The sequence below is a fragment of the Colossoma macropomum genome, unplaced genomic scaffold (genome assembly GCF_904425465.1).
Source record: "Colossoma macropomum unplaced genomic scaffold, Colossoma_macropomum, whole genome shotgun sequence".
In the NCBI taxonomy this organism is placed as follows: domain Eukaryota; kingdom Metazoa; phylum Chordata; class Actinopteri; order Characiformes; family Serrasalmidae; genus Colossoma; species Colossoma macropomum.
In genome coordinates, this window is record NW_023494802.1 from 39,445,277 (window position 1) to 39,461,949 (window position 16,673).

The 16,673-nt window shown below is 41.7% G+C and overlaps 1 protein-coding gene across 8 annotated transcripts in view; it reads right to left on the bottom strand.

The window, feature by feature from the left end:
- Nucleotides 1-16,673, bottom strand: part of LOC118822182 (NACHT, LRR and PYD domains-containing protein 3-like) — a 221,074-nt gene that overhangs the window by 197,169 nt on the left and 7,232 nt on the right. For all 8 annotated transcript variants that reach the window (XR_005008427.1, XR_005008428.1, XR_005008429.1 and 5 more), the window contains exons 3-4: nucleotides 14,087-14,132; nucleotides 9,172-9,288 (exon numbers count right to left, since the gene is read on the bottom strand). Coding sequence is in view for 2 of the 8 variants with exons in the window: in XM_036591092.1 (XP_036446985.1) it covers nucleotides 9,172-9,288; nucleotides 14,087-14,132 (163 nt within the window). In the remaining 6 variants the exon portion in view is untranslated. The remainder of the gene's footprint in view (nucleotides 1-9,171; nucleotides 9,289-14,086; nucleotides 14,133-16,673) is intronic.

Below are 16,673 nucleotides of genomic sequence, written 5' to 3' on the forward strand. Positions count from 1 at the left end.
CAGCGCCCGGACAGTCTGTGGCGGCACATAACAAAAACACAACTGGATGAGTGAGAAATCCGACCGGCTCTCTCTGCGTTAAAGCCAGGTCAGGTCAGGAGTCACAACACCAATGATAAGAAGAGACATTTTGTCCTTTCAACAAAAATCAAACCACCTTGGGAGCCGCAACATTTAATATCCAGTATGTCTCAGTATGTGTTAATGTCCAAGTATAGGTTAAAAATATAAACAAAAATGCGGACTTACTCTACTCTACTTTAAGCTTTAGCTATAGCCGCTTTTCTTCCATCTCCGCCAGAAAACTTTTCCTCAAAAGTTGAATAGTTTCTTGTAAAATGTCTCTCAGCTTTCTGCTGTTTTACGAGGCTGAAGTCGCTTTCTCATTCTCCAGCTTCTTGCTGAACTTTCCCGTTCCACCTTAAATTCTGCCTGAGGCGCCGAATGTAAATACGTGAAGGAAGTTAATGTGCTGTGTTGTGTGTGTGTGTTTTGAAGTTGTATTTTAGGTTGCCTATTGTTGTCTTTCTCCTTATATGGTCATGTTGTCACACCTGTTACTTGTCCTGTATACGCTGGGTCTAATCTTGGCATCAGTCCAGCTATAAAAGTGTGACAGCCCATTGTATAGGGGGGCTGGCTGGATGTCTGGAACCTACGCGCGCAACGAATAAACTTCACCTGTCCAGACAACAGATCGAGTCTCCCGGGTTTGGATTCTATCAAGTGGTGCCGTTCCCGGATTGGACATCTCATCTCTAGGTGAGTGCCCATTTCGAAGCAAACCCTGTAACCAGTAGGATATCCTCCTCTTGTTGACGGAACAGAGGGGAAGACCGCGGTAGTGTTCCCATAAGCCCATGGCAGGAGAGAAGGCTACCACACAGAGGGGTGGTAGGGTGGCACCTGATTGGCCTGATGATGTATTCATTGTCAGACTGGATGAACAGTTATGTAAACATATAGACTCATCTAGTTTGGACAAATACTATCAAAAGAAATTGCCTGTTCATCCAGATAAAATTTGGTCTCTAGATGAGTGTAAGAAAGCCCTAGGTTATGCAATACGGAAAAATAGTGGTAAACACGTTGCATATGTCGCTAGGCAATTTATGGAGGCTGAGCGAAAACGCTATGAGCAAGAAATAACATGCCTTAATACTAGAATTAATAAGTTGGAGTCAGCGTATAAAAAACTGCAACAAAACATCAAACTAATTTGTAGGAGGAAAAAGTAAAGTCAAAACAGTCTATAGTCCCCTGTAACCCAACACCAACAACTGGTAGTCCAAAATTATATCCAGATTTGAGGGCAGAACTTCCTACTGATTGTCAGGATAGTGAGTCGGGATCAGACTCCGATAATCATGAACCATCTCAATTGCAGTGTGCTCCGCTGGTAAGGACGGTTACGCATTTAGCCACAGGGGGAGTACGTGTAAAAGACCAGCATATACCCCTTAGTCCAGAACAGCTTGATAAACTAAGCAAGGATTTTAAACATCCCCGGGTTATGGGTACTGTTCCTTTCATCAGTATGTTACGTCACAAAAGACGATTATATAATCTGCATCCATTGGATGAGGTGTTAATTTTATCCCAACATATCGCTGAAAGGGAGGTCCAAGAATTGCATGATGAACTAGTTGTGGATGAAACCTCTACTATAGATGAGCTCAGGAAAGTAATTGAGGCTTTTATTAAAGAGCATGGGTCAGATGTTACGTCCTGGGCTACTATAGCTGATTGCAAACAAGGAAAAGGTGAATCTGTACCTGCTTACACTACACGATTTCGTGAATGTTTCCTGGCACATTCTGGTTTGACAGAATATCGGGATGATACTTTGGACAGAATTACAGGTCCTAGTCCATTACATCAATGTTGGTTTGATGGCTTGAGTGACAAAATTAAACAACAGTTGCCCATTGCATATAGAGACTGGAAAGTCAGGAATTTTAGGGACCTTGTGACCTTAACGTCAGATTTAGAACGTGACCTTTCTAAGTCCCATAAAGTGCATGTTATTCAAACTATACCAGGGCAACAGGTCAGTGTTAAACAAGGAAATGTTGTAGCACCATCTAATGTACGTAGGGGCCATTGTTATTATTGTGGGGCAGTAGGCCACTGGCAGAAAGATTGCCGTAAAAAGAAGCGTGATCAGGATCATAAATCTTCTAAATATAACAAGGGCCAAGGTAAGGCTGTTGCTCTTTCTCCTGAACAAGCAGGGGTCATCCTAAAATATGTACAACAGCATACCATACAGCCCACAGCTCCTCCAGCAGGATCTTTAAACTAATAGACGCTGCGCAACGCAATTTGGGCGCTCGGTCGAATGTTAATCCGTATGATAATCGTTTGTTTGTAACATTGACCGTGTGTGGCACAGACGTTGATTTTTTGTTTGATACAGGCGCCCAAATATCTGTCTTACCCTCAACACTGGCACAGTCATTACAAATACCTTTGTCAAAAGAAGAAAGCTTAGCTTCTGGAGTTACAGGTCAGACTCAGTTGCACTTGTCTGAACCATTAGAGATACACTGTGGTCCACATACATTGTCAGTGCCTTTGTGGGTGGGACAGATATCCACATCTCCTATTTTAGGTATGGATATAATTACTCAGTTTGCATCTAAGCTTACAATCTCACCGAATTCTGTGACATGGTTATTAGCTACCATTAGTTTGTCTACCCTTAAAGAACACCCTATCTGGTCCAAATCTCCCACAGATTGTGGTTTACTAAGGGTTGAATCTGTCAAATTGGCTGGTACTCCTCCCCCGAATACCAAGCAGTATCCAATTAATGATGCAGCATTGGCAGGTATTCAACCTATAGTGGAGGATTTGGTTAGACAAGGTGTATTGTGTCCAACCCAAAGTCCCAGCAACTCACCAGTATGGCCGGTTCCTAAAGGGGATTCATTTCGTCTGATTGTAGATTATCGTGAAGCTAACAAATGCATATCAAAAATTGCACCTATGGTAGCTGATCCGTCCACTATTTTTAATGGATTGCGTCCAGAACATTGTATTTTCTCTGTAATTGATATGGCAAATGGATTTTGGTCTGTACCTTTACATGAAGATTATCAACCATGGCTAGCTTTTACTGTAGGTTCCCAACAATACCAGTGGACAAGATTGCCACAAGGCCTTCATAATTCACCTACTATTTATCATCAAACCCTGCGTAGACAGTTAGCATCATCTGATGCTCCAACAATGACTAGTGCGGTTCTACAATATATAGATGACATTTTGATAGCTTCCTCAAATGCAGAGGAACATGAACATGACTTGCTAGCTTTGTTAGATTACCTACATTCGGTAGGACACAAAGCCTCTTTTAAAAAGGCCCAGATTAACCAATCCTCAGTTCAGTATTTGGGACAGCTGGCGTCGCAGGCTCAGAGGTCGATCTTGCCTGACCGGTGTGCCGCGGTACGTGCTATTTCACCACCTGTCACCCTAGCACAGCTACGCTCTTTTCTGGGATTGTGCAATTACTGTCGGCCTTGGATTGAAGATTATGCAAAAACGGCTCAGCTGCTATACGATCTAACCAAAACAGAAAATCAGAAGCCTGAGTTTCAGCTAAATGATGATCAGTTACAAGCGTTCCATTCCCTTAAAACTGCTCTATGCAAGGCCCCAGCACTAGGCTTAGTGAACATGGAACTACCATTCACCCTGTATGTTTCAGAGTCACTAGGATTTGTGTCTAGCTGTTTAACCCAAAGTCATGGAGAGAGAGAGAGGCCGGTGTTCTATTACTCTGCTAAAATAGACACGGTAGCACTAGGAATGTCACCTTGCCTGAGAGCAATCCAGGCAACATATCTGTCTGATTTAGCTGTTGCCCCAGTTGTTTTGGATCAGATTCTTACTGTTAAATGTCCACACTCAGTTTCCTCTTTGCTCTTAAATGGCAGGATTGTTTCAGTGACAGCACAAAGGTGGAGTAAATGGCTTGCAGTTTTAACTGCCCCTAATACAGTGATCAAAAGGGCACCTGTGAATGCTATTTCAGATCAGTTGGTGGAACTGGAGTATGACGCAGATGATCATGACTGTGAAACTCTGGTGTCTAGTGCGGTGCAGAGCATGTATGCTGAAACACCTTTGCCAAATGCTGATATTGTGTTGTTCACAGACGGCTCTTCCCGCATCCTTGATGAGGGACGACGCACAGGGTGGGCTGTCACTACACAGTATGAAGAAATAGCTACCGGTAGATTGCCGGATCATTATTCCGCACAACAGGCAGAACTGGTAGCGCTAACTCGTGCCTGTGTGCTTGCTAAAGGTTTAAAAGCAAATGTATTTGTCGATTCGAAGTATGTCCATGGCATATGCCATGATTTTGGCTTGTTATGGAAGCAGAGGCATTTTTTGACAGCAAATGGAACCCCAGTGAAAAATGCTCAGCAGGTGGCAGACCTAATGGAAGCGCTCACACTTCCAAAACAGGTTGCTATTATTAAAATAAAAGCCCATTCTTCTGCCACATCTGCTGAACACCAAGGCAACTGTTTAGCTGATAATGGAGCAAAAAGGGCTTGTCTTTTGCCTATTGAATATATCCTGTCACCCTGTGAACAACCTGTTGTTAAAACTTTGGATGATCTACTTGCTTTATACCAGCAGGCCCCGGGTTTGGAAGTTTGGACTTGGGTTGAGCGAGGTGCAGCTCTTCGCGATGGTATCTGGGTAAAGGGGGGTAAATATGTGGCTCCTGATGCCCTGCTTCCCTATTTGGTGGCTACCATACATAGCCTAGGTCACCCTGGAGTAACCCAGATGGTACACCGCTTCAACCAAGTATGGTGGAATCCTAAATTCCGCAAGTATGCAGAGAGTCATTGTCTAGCTTGCACCACCTGTCTTAAGGCAAACCCAGGACTTGCAGTCTCCCTCCCCTACCAAACTGTGACACCACCAAGTGGCCCGTTTCAAGAATTGCAGGTAGATTACATCACTTTGCCAAGATGCCAGGGAAAACAGGACTGTCTGATAATAATTTGCAAGTTCTCAAGGTGGATTGAAGGATATGCCACTACTAAAGGCACCACCCTGCATACCGCTAAATGTCTGGTGAAAGATTTTATCCCAAGGTGGGGTCTCCCAAGGGTCATTGAGAGTGATTAAGGAACTCACTTTACTGGGAAGGTTTGTCAAGAAGTGGCAAGGTTGTTGGAGATAAAGTGGCATCTCCACTGTCCCTATCGACCTCAAGCATCAGGTCAGGTCGAAAGGATGAACAGAACTTTAAAGTCCAGACTAACCAAGTTACATCATGAAGGGGTTTCATGGGTGGAAGCGTTACCAGCTGTACTTTGCAACATCAGAGCTTCAACTAACAGAAGTACCTGGCTGTCACCATATGAGATTATTACTGGTCGTCCTATGTCACTTCCAGGAACTATTGATTTAAGAGTGGCAGACACATACATGTTATGTCTGATAGTTTGCTGCAATACTGCCAGACATTATCTGAGGCTGTTGCCGCTGCTCAGAAACAAGTGTTGGATGCATGGAAAGAACTCACAAAGTGGGGTCATCCTATCGTTTCAGGTATGTGGGTAATGGTTAAGGTGCATAACACTCAGCCATTAGGGCCAAAGTGGGAAGGTCCATATCAGGTCCTCCTTACTACACCCTCTGCTCTAAAATGTCAAGGAAAGTCAAAATGGATACATGTGAGCCATACCAAGGTGGTACCACCACCTGATGGTGATGGCTAGTTTAGGGATAAAATGGGTGACTCTGGTTGGGAAATGCTCTGAGGAGGAACTATGATGTTTAGGTCATGGGGGTCAACCTCAGCAGTGAAGATCTTCCTAATTCCCCTTTGCGGCTAGCGCTCCCCTAATCCCATCAGAGGCCAGGACCCAGGTTAGGTAGGGAAAGAAGGTATCCATTATAAGGGCTAAACCAAACCTTTATACAAGGGCATACGACATGGGTTGTGTACTAAGAATATGATGCTGCCGCTGTGTCTGTCTGTTTTGTTTCCAGGATATACCCAGAGCAGACCTGACACTGTGATGAAGGAACAGGACATCAGATGGGTTCCTGAATGGTGGTCGACGAACTGACATCAAAGCCTATCTAGGTCCCCTGACGCTGCCCTGTGAGCTGTGTGGACACATCAACACTTTCTCCCTATATTCTGGAAGAGAAGACGGCTACCATGACGACAAGCTGCAAAATAAAAGACTTTTATAACAAAAAGGGAATAAAGAAGAATGAAATCTGTGGTTTTCATAAACATCCTGACAATAGCTTTTGCAGGCATGATGGAGGATGTTTGTGACCACAACATGGTCTGTGCTCAGGCCATCCTGTGGGCACAAAATCATACCTTAGGAGGTGATGGTTGTTTTGTCTGTCATGCCTTGCATCACCGCTATTATGTTATTCCAATGTCTTATGTACAGACCATTCTGCATCTGAATCCATGAGAATAATAGCACAAATGATGGTAGATGGTATAAGTGAAGATAACTGGCCATTGCCGATTGTTAGATGTCTCAGGCCAAATAGAGCTGCCTGTTACAATCCTAATGCTGATAGCTCCCGGATTGTTGGCTGGCAGTATACTGTTAGAGTTGATAATACTAATTACAACTTTATGGTTTATCCAAATTTAACCATAGCGCGTGATTATCAGGATAAATCTAACTGGAATTATGGAGTAGCAGATCCCATTCCTGTGAGGGCTTCCTCAGGCTGGGTATGTATTGACAAACCTTGTTATCCAGAGGACACTTATCTTGGTAACAGTACATGTTCCGTTTCAATCTCTGCCTTCTCTATGAATAGCACATTTTGGTGTAAACATTCTACCACCACAAATACCAACCCATGCGGTATTTGGATGAAGGAACCACTCCCTTTGGGTTTCTATTGGGTTTGTGGAAACAAGGCTTATCCATCACTCCCATCTGATTCATGGTGCGGTTCCTGTTACATGGCTGTAGTCATGCCTCCTATTACAGTCCATACTGATCCATGGACCACATTACAATCTCATGGACTCTTACTTCGAATGAAAAGAGAACTTGGCGTTACCCTAACAGGTAAACAAACATGGAATGGTCACATTATAAAGGACCCCTGGTCTAGTATAGCGCAGACAGTAGGGTGGGGAATATTTCCATTTGGAGGTGTTGTAGATGCCTTACAGAAGATAAATTATTTGGCTTATTCCACACAGAAACTAGCTAATGAGACTAGTGAAGCTCTCCGCTTAGTAAATGATGAACTCCGTGCGTTACGAGAAGAAGTGCTCGAGAATAGGAAGGTTTTAGACTTGCTGACCTTAGAAAAAGAAGGGGTATGTCACATTCTCAATACCTCTTGCTGTATCTATGTCCCAGATAACTTCATAGACTCATTCCAAATCCTGCTCCGGAGGGATCGCTTGATAAGATCTTTAACTGGGTTGGCAACATTTTTGGAGGTATATTTTCTGGAATCTTACAGCAACGGCTCCGTTATGTACTTCCCTTTGTAGCACCGGTAATAGTTGCTATTGTTATTTACTTTTGCCTCAAATTACTCTGGTGCTTAATGACTAAACTCCACCGGCATAGGCGTTCCTTATAACCATGGAACCACTTAATTTCCCCAATTTGCCTGTATGCGGACTGAAGGGAAAGAGACCCGTCTTTAGGACGCAAAGAAAGAGGGAAATACTGGCCATATTTCTCTGGAAGAGAAAAGGATAGATTGATTAAGCTTGCGAGAACATACCTTTTGTAGTATGTTCTAAGGGGGGAATGAAGGAAGTTAATGTGCTGTGTTGTGTGTGTGTGTTTTGAAGTTGTATTTTAGGTTGCCTAATGTTGTCTTTCTCCTTATATGGTCATGTTACTTTTCTGTATACGCTGGGTCTAATCTTGGCATCAGTCCAGCTATAAAAGTGTGACAGCCCATTGTATAGGGGGGCTGGCTGGATGTCTGGAACCTGCGCACGCAACAAATAAACTTCACCTGTCCAGACAACAGATCGAGTCTCCCGGGTTTGGATTCTATCATACGGCACCATTTAAGGTGGAACGGGAAAATTAGAAAGAGAAGCGACTTCATCTTCGCCACTTTGTAGTGTTTGAGAGTCTCTCGTTGCAGATTTAATGTACCAGGAAACTGCGCTGCTTATAAATGCGAATAAGTCCATTCATCTCCCAATGTTCGTCCGTCTTTCTCTTTTCCTTTTTCTTTCGCTACTCGCCAGGCGAAACCTCGTTGCTATGTGACCTGCAGTCTTTCGCTCCCCTCCCCCCCATCATGAGACCAAAACCGAAGTTATGAACTCCCTAAAGACTATATAAAGTGCTGCGTGGTCATCCATTACCACTGGACCTTATTTCACCGTAACAGTGCATTTTATCGCAGATGAGTGGCAGCAGCGTCTCGTGCTCCAAACAGCAGTGAATGAGAGTCTTCCATTTCACTTGCCACATCACTTCCATTTGTTTCATTAATAAAAGATATTGGACGTAAATTCATTATGGATCATTACAAATACTTTGCTTTAAAACTACCAAGTCCTCAGACAGTGAGAAAATAGAAATCATGTATAGAAAAAAAAGATGCAGCGAGATGCAGCGATAATCGTTTTATAATCGCATCGCAGCCTCTGAAACGTAATCGAATCGAATCATGAGGTGCCTAAAGATTCCCATCCCTAGAGTGTATAGTAGAGTGACAGTGTGGCAAGTTAAAAAAAATGTACTTACTTAACGTAGAGTGATACTACTCTATGTTACTAGTACTAGTAAAAACTATAGTTGTACATGATTTGTTGCTCAGTAGCTCATAAACAGAATAATTCATCTGTGGTAAAATCATAACTCTGGAGCTGTTTGAGAATTCATGTGTAAAAAGTAGGAAAATGATGGTGAATCCATGATAAAGAGTATTAACAGACATAAAGCTTAGCTCTTCTCTTAAATAGAGAATCTACCAGTAGATCTTATTATAGTGATCTGAGATCGACTGGCTATGCCTCGATCCAGACAGTAGGGGGCGATCACAGGCTTTTCCTCATTCTAGATGAAGCCATCTATGGGGAAACTGCACTGGTGTTTACAGTGGTCTTTAACTCCCTCTATTCAGGGTGGTAATAAATATTATCCATGATACTGTACTCACCTCAGTTCAGGTGGAGACTCTCCCTGTTTGAAGGCTGTGGGTATGTCCATTGACTGATCACTCTTCATAGACACACAGCTGGGCTCAGGAGAGTCTGGTCTCTTACTGTGAATCAGACTAAAACACATTCAACCATCTGTTAAGAGCTGCAGTCTTTAATGCGTCTCCCACCATCACACAATGACTTCATCTCTTATTACACTCAGTAATTTCTCTAAACACTCTTTGGAGAAGGTAAAGTGAAAGTTGCTACTTTTTCCTTTTACGTTTGGCCGACACACGTCCAAGTGACACACATGTATTACACACTTTCTGAGAACAGAGTTCATTTTAGGCTTTGAATCTCTTTAAATCTTTACTTTCTTCTTTGGTGTTTTTGACACAGTATTAATCAAAGTAAGAGCTCAACCTTCAGAAAATGTTATTTTCCCACATCAGGCTGTCAAATTAGATACTATATAAGCCATTTTACCCATTAATGAATGGGTAACAGGGCTGAACACAGAGATCATATTCCCCATTACGCTTATATTAATGTAGTAAAATCACATATAAAGTAAGTTGAAAAATTGTTTTAATCAAAATGTTTTCATTAAATTATTTGTTTTTAATCCATTTTCATTTCATTTTCATTTAAATTAATTAATGGATAAAAACTGGGTAACATGGTTGTGAATTTAGTCTAAAAAAAGGAGCACTCAGGAGTTGTTAGCTTGACAGGGGGCACATGCTGCATGCTAACTACTAATTACCATATAGTTCACATAAATGAAAAAATACATAATTTTTTTCTAACAATAATTTTGGTAACAGTGTTACGTCCATAGGACGTACGTTTTGTTTTGCTTGCTTCTCTTTCTTTCTCTCTCTCTCTCTCATACTGTCACTTATTAGGAACCCGCCCACTTGTGTGTGTGATTGGCTGGAGTACCCGTAACGAAATTGCATCTGATTGGCTGGCTGAAATTGCATGGAGTATATCTTCGACGGCTGCGCCGGATGTCATCGAGGCTTTCCTTCATGGCGGCTTGGGGCGACTGTTTTAGATGTGAACCGCAGCGCAGCTTGTTTGTTTGTTTTGTTGCTAGCGATTGTCTATTCTCCTCCCAAATGAAATAGCTTAGCTTTACCTCTTGTTCCCTACCCAGTTATCTCTGCAGTTAAACCATAAGCTCACGATCTGTCTCTGTAAATGTTCACTCTTATGCCGACCAGGTTGTAGGAGTGGGTGCCATTTCTTTTGTCCCTGTTTCCTCCTGTTTTTGGTATAGTTAGGGAGTTCGGGAAGACTGACTGTAGTTTTGTTTCTTTATGTTTACATAGGTAAGTTAGTTCTCTACAATCTCTAGCTAGACTGGTTATGTTTGTTGTTTTGGCGCATGCCCACTCTGACGTTCTCCTGTGTCGTGTACACAAAAGAGCAGCATAAAAAGAAAATAACACGACTTGACCTGTTTAAACGTCATCTGGCTCTCTTTTGTCATTTTTTATGTTATGATCATCACAAACCCCTAGACAGGTCGTAACAACAGTGTTGAATAGTCAAGCTTTACTGCAGCCAGATCAGCTTTCTGTGTGTAAATGGAGAAAACAGAATGAAAATACTGACTTGTTTGATGGTCTTTCTGCAGAAAACAAGGAGATGATGCAAATTCCTGTTTATATCATAATAAAAGGAACGTCCCATTCTTTAATGTGGGGAACAGGTTTGGGTAACAGGGGTGCACATAAAATGTGGGACACAGGTTAAAATGACTTTTTGTTAAAATAAAATAATAAAGAAAAAATATAGCCGCAAGCGGCAATGAGCGGGTCCAAGCACGCATAAGCACAAGAAGCTCTCATGCACTTTGAGCCAAATAGGCCTAATCAGGCCTCATGCAGTTTGGGCCTTACAGGCATAGAGGCTGAAATGAGTTCATCAAAAGGCCTTCATTTGTCATGAACCATTTTACTTTCAACATATGTTTACATTTCTATGGACTGATCTACAAAGGTTTGTAGAACATGCAAAGGATTATCAGCACAGATGTCAAAAATACATGAGCAATGGTAAAATATCTGTCCCAGCTGTGTTTGCAAGGGGTTTTGTTTCTCCATGTTTAAGGCTTTGATAATCAGGCCATAATGAGACCCAGTGCACTCATAAGGGGCCCTTTCACAAAGGAGCTCACTGAAAGTGGTTTAGCATTGGTCAAAAGGTCTCCACATGTTATGATAATTGATCAGGGAACTTGATCAAAGCTGTTCACTGAGTTATGTTCAGATTGACCTTTTAAACTTAGTATAATAGGCTGTAATTGTTGAAGGAATAATTCAAAATACTACACAAGGAGTGAAATATTTGACCTAACATGTAATTACAAAGTTATTCAGGTCAGTGAACTGAATCAAATGGCACCATGTGTTTATCTGTAGACTTTGTAATATCACTGTAATAGCATCTTTAATGATTTTTGGGGTTTTTGACAGCTAAGGCGCCCTCTAAAGGTCATACCTGGGTCATACCTGGAACAGTGTTACGTCCATAGGACGTACGTTTTGTTTTGCTTGCTTCTCTTTCTTTCTCTCTCTCTCTCTCATACTGTCGCTTATTAGGAACCCGCCCACTTGTGTGTGTGATTGGCTGGAGTACCCGTAACGAAATTGCATCTGATTGGCTGGCTGAAATTGCATGGAGTATATCTTCGACAGCTGCGCCGGATATCATTGAGGCTTTCCTCCACGGCGGCTTGGAGCGACTGTTTTAGATGTGAACCGCAGCGCAGCTTGTTTGTTTGTTTTGTTGCTAGCGATTGTCTATTCTCCTCCCAAATGAAATAGCTTAGCTTTACCTCTTGTTCCCTACCCAGTTATCTCTGCAGTTAAACCATAAGCTCACGATCTGTCTCTGTAAATGTTCACTCTTATGCCGACCAGGTTGTAGGAGTGGGTGCCATTTCTTTTGTCCCTGTTTCCTCCTGTTTTTGGTATAGTTAGGGAGTTCGGGAAGACTGACTGTAGTTTTGTTTCTTTATGTTTACATAGGTAAGTTAGTTCTCTACAATCTCTAGCTAGACTGGTTATGTTTGTTGTTTTGGCGCTTGCCCACTCTGACGTTCTCCTGTGTCGTGTACACAAAAGAGCAGCATAAAAAGAAAATAACACGACTTGACCTGTTTAAACGTCATCTGGCTCTCTTTTGTCCTTTTTTATGTTATGATCATCACAAACCCCTAGACAGGTCGTAACAACAGTGTTGAATAGTCAAGCTTTACTGCAGCCAGATCAGCTTTCTGTGTGTAAATTGAGAAAACAGAATGAAAATACTGACTTGTTTGATGGTCTTTCTGCAGAAAACAAGGAGATGATGCAAATTCCTGTTTATATCATAATAAATGGAACGTCCCATTTTTTAATGTGGGGAACAGGTTTGGGTAACAGGGGTGCACATAAAATGTGGGACACAGGTTAAAATGGCTTTTTGTTAAAATAAAATAATAAAGAAAAATAATTCTTTAAACATTAAGTCGCTTGGAATTTAACAAAATAACAGAGATGTATGAGAAGTTAAAGGAAAACCCAACATAAAGTGTCCTGAGAGGATGTTGGACCTCCAAGAGTGACCAGAACAGCTTTATTGTGCCTTGGTGTGGATTCTACAAGTCTCTGGAACTGTACTGGAGGGACGGAACACCGTTCTTCCAAAAGATACTCCCTCAGTTGGAGGTGGAGAGCGCTGTCTAACATGCTGCTACAAAATCTCCCATAGCTGTTCAACTGGGTTGAGATTTGGTGAGTGTAAAGGCTGCAGCACAGCCCATACACCTAAAGGCACTTTAGTCACTGTTTCTATGGAAACACTGGCCAGATGAGCAGCCTTTGTGACTGAAGCTCTGTGCCCCAATAATGACCCTCTTTCACAGTCATTTACATCCAAAGTTGAGGTCAGATGGGTCAGCTCAGCATTTTTATACATGACACAGAGCACAGTGGGATGTTATCTGCTTAAAGGTATCATCCAGCACACCTGTCTGGAAGCATCTGTACACAGATTGTTTCTCCACTCATTTATTTATTTATTTTTTCATTAAATTTGTGACTTCTTCAAACCTAATTCAGCTCAGGAAAAACAATAACAGAGTAATACTACTCTATGTTACTAGTACTAGTAATAACTATAGTTGTACATAATTTGTTTATAACTCTGGAGTCATTTGAGAATTCATGTGTACAAAATAGGAAAATGATGGTGAATCCATGATTTTCCTATTTTGTACACATGAATTCTTTTCAATCTGATCTACAGCCTGTAAACGGTGGAAAAGCAGCTCATCTCACCTTTTTCTCCTTCGTCTCGCTCTAATAATGAAGCTGAGAGCTGATCAGAGTTAATGATCTTCTCAGCGAAGCTCATTCTGCTCGTTAGTTTGTGCTGATGATGCACGTAATTCATTAACGTGACGTTACTGAGTAGGATGTGCGCATGCGGGTCATTTCAGGACGCCGGTTCGTTCACATTAATGACAGATTTGAATCACTTATTTTACACACATACAAAAACCTTAAGTCAGATTTATGCCATTCAGCGGTTGATTACATTACTTGAGTTCTGTAAGCTTCTCCTTTACATTCAACTACATTATTAAAAGTAATTTGAACCTTTTTAATTGATATTTAGCTCAATAAATTGCTCTTTTATTAAGGCATCCTTTGTGTGAGCATGAGAGAAGACTTGGGGACTCTCACTTCAAAGTAAAAATAAAATAATTCAAATGCTTATTTCCTCTACAACTAATGTCAGTCAAATATCATGAGCAATTTCTCCCACCACTGAGATACTCTATTCACTTTTCCAAGATTTACATCCAGCTGCAGGAGAGCATCATATTGTTGAGGTCATTGTAAGAAATTTATGCTTTATGCAAAAACTCACCTGCCAAGTTTTTCAGAGACACTCGTTTTGGAGGTCAAGCTTCCCCCTAAAAATAAAAAATGAAACATTCCTTATAATTATGTCACTTAAGTGGCATCTCCAGTAGGAGCTAAAGAAAGATTAAACATACGAGAAAAGAGAAGCTGATTGGTTAATTTTTACACAAATAAAGAATGCAGAAAGAACACAGGTGTTACTCATTATAATACATTCTGCTTTGTAAAATAAAACAAGAAACAAATTTAACATTGTTTTAGGTATCAGGGCTGGAATATACAGGGCACTTTAATAAGGAATGTGAATCAAATGTACAACCAAATATATTATGACCCAAATATTTTTAACATTCTCCTGTGTTCTTTTGTTTCTGATTGTGTTAATGAACATATTACTCATTAACTTTTTGTATAGTGAGTCCACAGACTACTGATAATTTCACAATGCAGACAAAAATTAGATGAAGTTGGATATTGTGATGAGAATGAAAGTAACGTGTACGAATTCACTGCATCCTTGACTGGATGTACAACATATACAGATCCTGAAAATGAAGTGTTTTTGCTGTATAATGAAGCCAATATAATTCGGACCAACACAGTCGGTTATAATTTATTTTTTTGGCACTTGAGCTACGTTAAAAAGTTCTGATTTGATTTTTCAATTCAATTCAACATTTATAACACTTTTTACAACGGACATCGTCACGAAGAAGCTTTGCAGAAATCCAGGCATGAGATCATGAAGAAGAACCACTGAGAGGAACAAAGACTCAAAAGTAAAGACTCCATAAGATCATGAGGAAGAACTACTTCTCACTGATACCAAAATGAATTACTCCAGATACAGCAAAGCAGTCTCTATAAAGGGTAAGTACTACCAACTGTGGTTCCTAAGTCAAATCTGAAAAGAAAAAAGTGCCAAAACGTCTGTTACGTACATTCAGCTGTTCAAAAAGTTAACGAAATTCTATTTCCAACTTTTATCATATCTCCATGTGTTTACTGTGGAAACTCATATCACTGTGGTGATAAAAATAGGATATATTTAGAGATGGGACTGATCCAATCCTATATCGGTCTCGGGTCCGACGTTGACGTCACTTCACTCATTGGATATCGGACGGAGAGGGCCGATCCACTTACCGATCCAGATTCCAGTCCAGCTTGCACTGGACCATGAACCCGCCGTAACGTAACATAACATAACATAACAGACACATCACCGATCCAGATTCCATTCCACATCTTACTATGAACCCACGGCAACTTCAGTCTGTAACTGAGTGAGCAAATCACAGCTGCTGGTTTGACCAAAATGTCATTTGTTTGGTGATATTTCAGTCCGGAAACACAGAAAAGCAAGACCAGTACTTGTAAAGTGTGTAAGGCCAGCGTGCCGAGGGGTGAAAGTATGGCTGCTTCGTACAATACAACCAGTGTAATCACCTGCAGAGGTTTCATGTGAAAGAATACCAGGAGCTCATGCTAAGAGACAGGAAGACGCCACCCGGCAGCAAGTCTCGCTGATGCTTTCCAGAAACACGATAAACGTCCAGTACACAACCCAAAAACTAAAGTGGTCACAGAGCGGCTGCTCAACTTCATTATACTTGATGACTAACCGCTATCTGTAGCGGAAAATGGATTTCACAGCCTGTTGGAGAACTTAGAGCACAGGTAAAATCTGTATTCCAGAAATTCAGAGATGGCTGTACCCGAATTTTACAACCAAGTGTCATCACAGTTAGCAGCGCAGTTAGATAGATGTTAAAGCCATGAGCTTCACAACTGATATTTGGAGCTCAGATGTTCCAGTGTCTCTCATAAGACCCACTGCACACTGGGTGAACTCAGAAACATACAATATATTGCCAAAAGTATTCACTCACCCATCCAAATCATTGAATTCAGGTGTTCCAATCACTTCCATGGCCACAGGTGTATAAAACCAAGCACCTAGGCATGCAGACTGCTTCTACAAACATTAGTGAAAGAATGGGTCGCTCTCAGGAGCTCAGTGAGTTCCAGCGTGGTACCATGATCGGATGATACCTGTGTAACAAGTCCAGTCGTGAAATTTCCTCACTACTAAATATTCCACAGTCAACTGTCAGTGGTATTATAACAAAGTGGAAGCGTTTGGGAACGACAGCAACTCAGCCACGAAGTGGTCAGCCACATAAAATGACAGTGCGGGGTCAGCGGATGCTGAGGCGCACAGTGCGCAGAGGTCGCCATCTTTCTGCAGAGTCAATCGCTACAGACCCCCAAACTTCATGTGGCCTTCAGATCAGCTCAAGAACAGCGTAGAGAGCTTCATGAATGGTTTTCCATGGCCGAGCAGCTGCATCCAAGCCTTACATCACCAAGCGCAGTGCAAAGCGTCGAATGCAGTGGTGTAAAGCACCGCCACTGGACTCTAGAGCAGTGGAGACGTGTTCTCTGGAGTGACCAATCACGCTTCTCCGTCTGGCAATCTGATGGACGAGTCTGGGTTTGGCGGTTGCCAGGAGAACGGTACTTGTCTGACTGCATTGTGCCAAGTGTAAAGTTTGGTGGAGGGGGATTATGGTGTGGGGTTGTTTTTC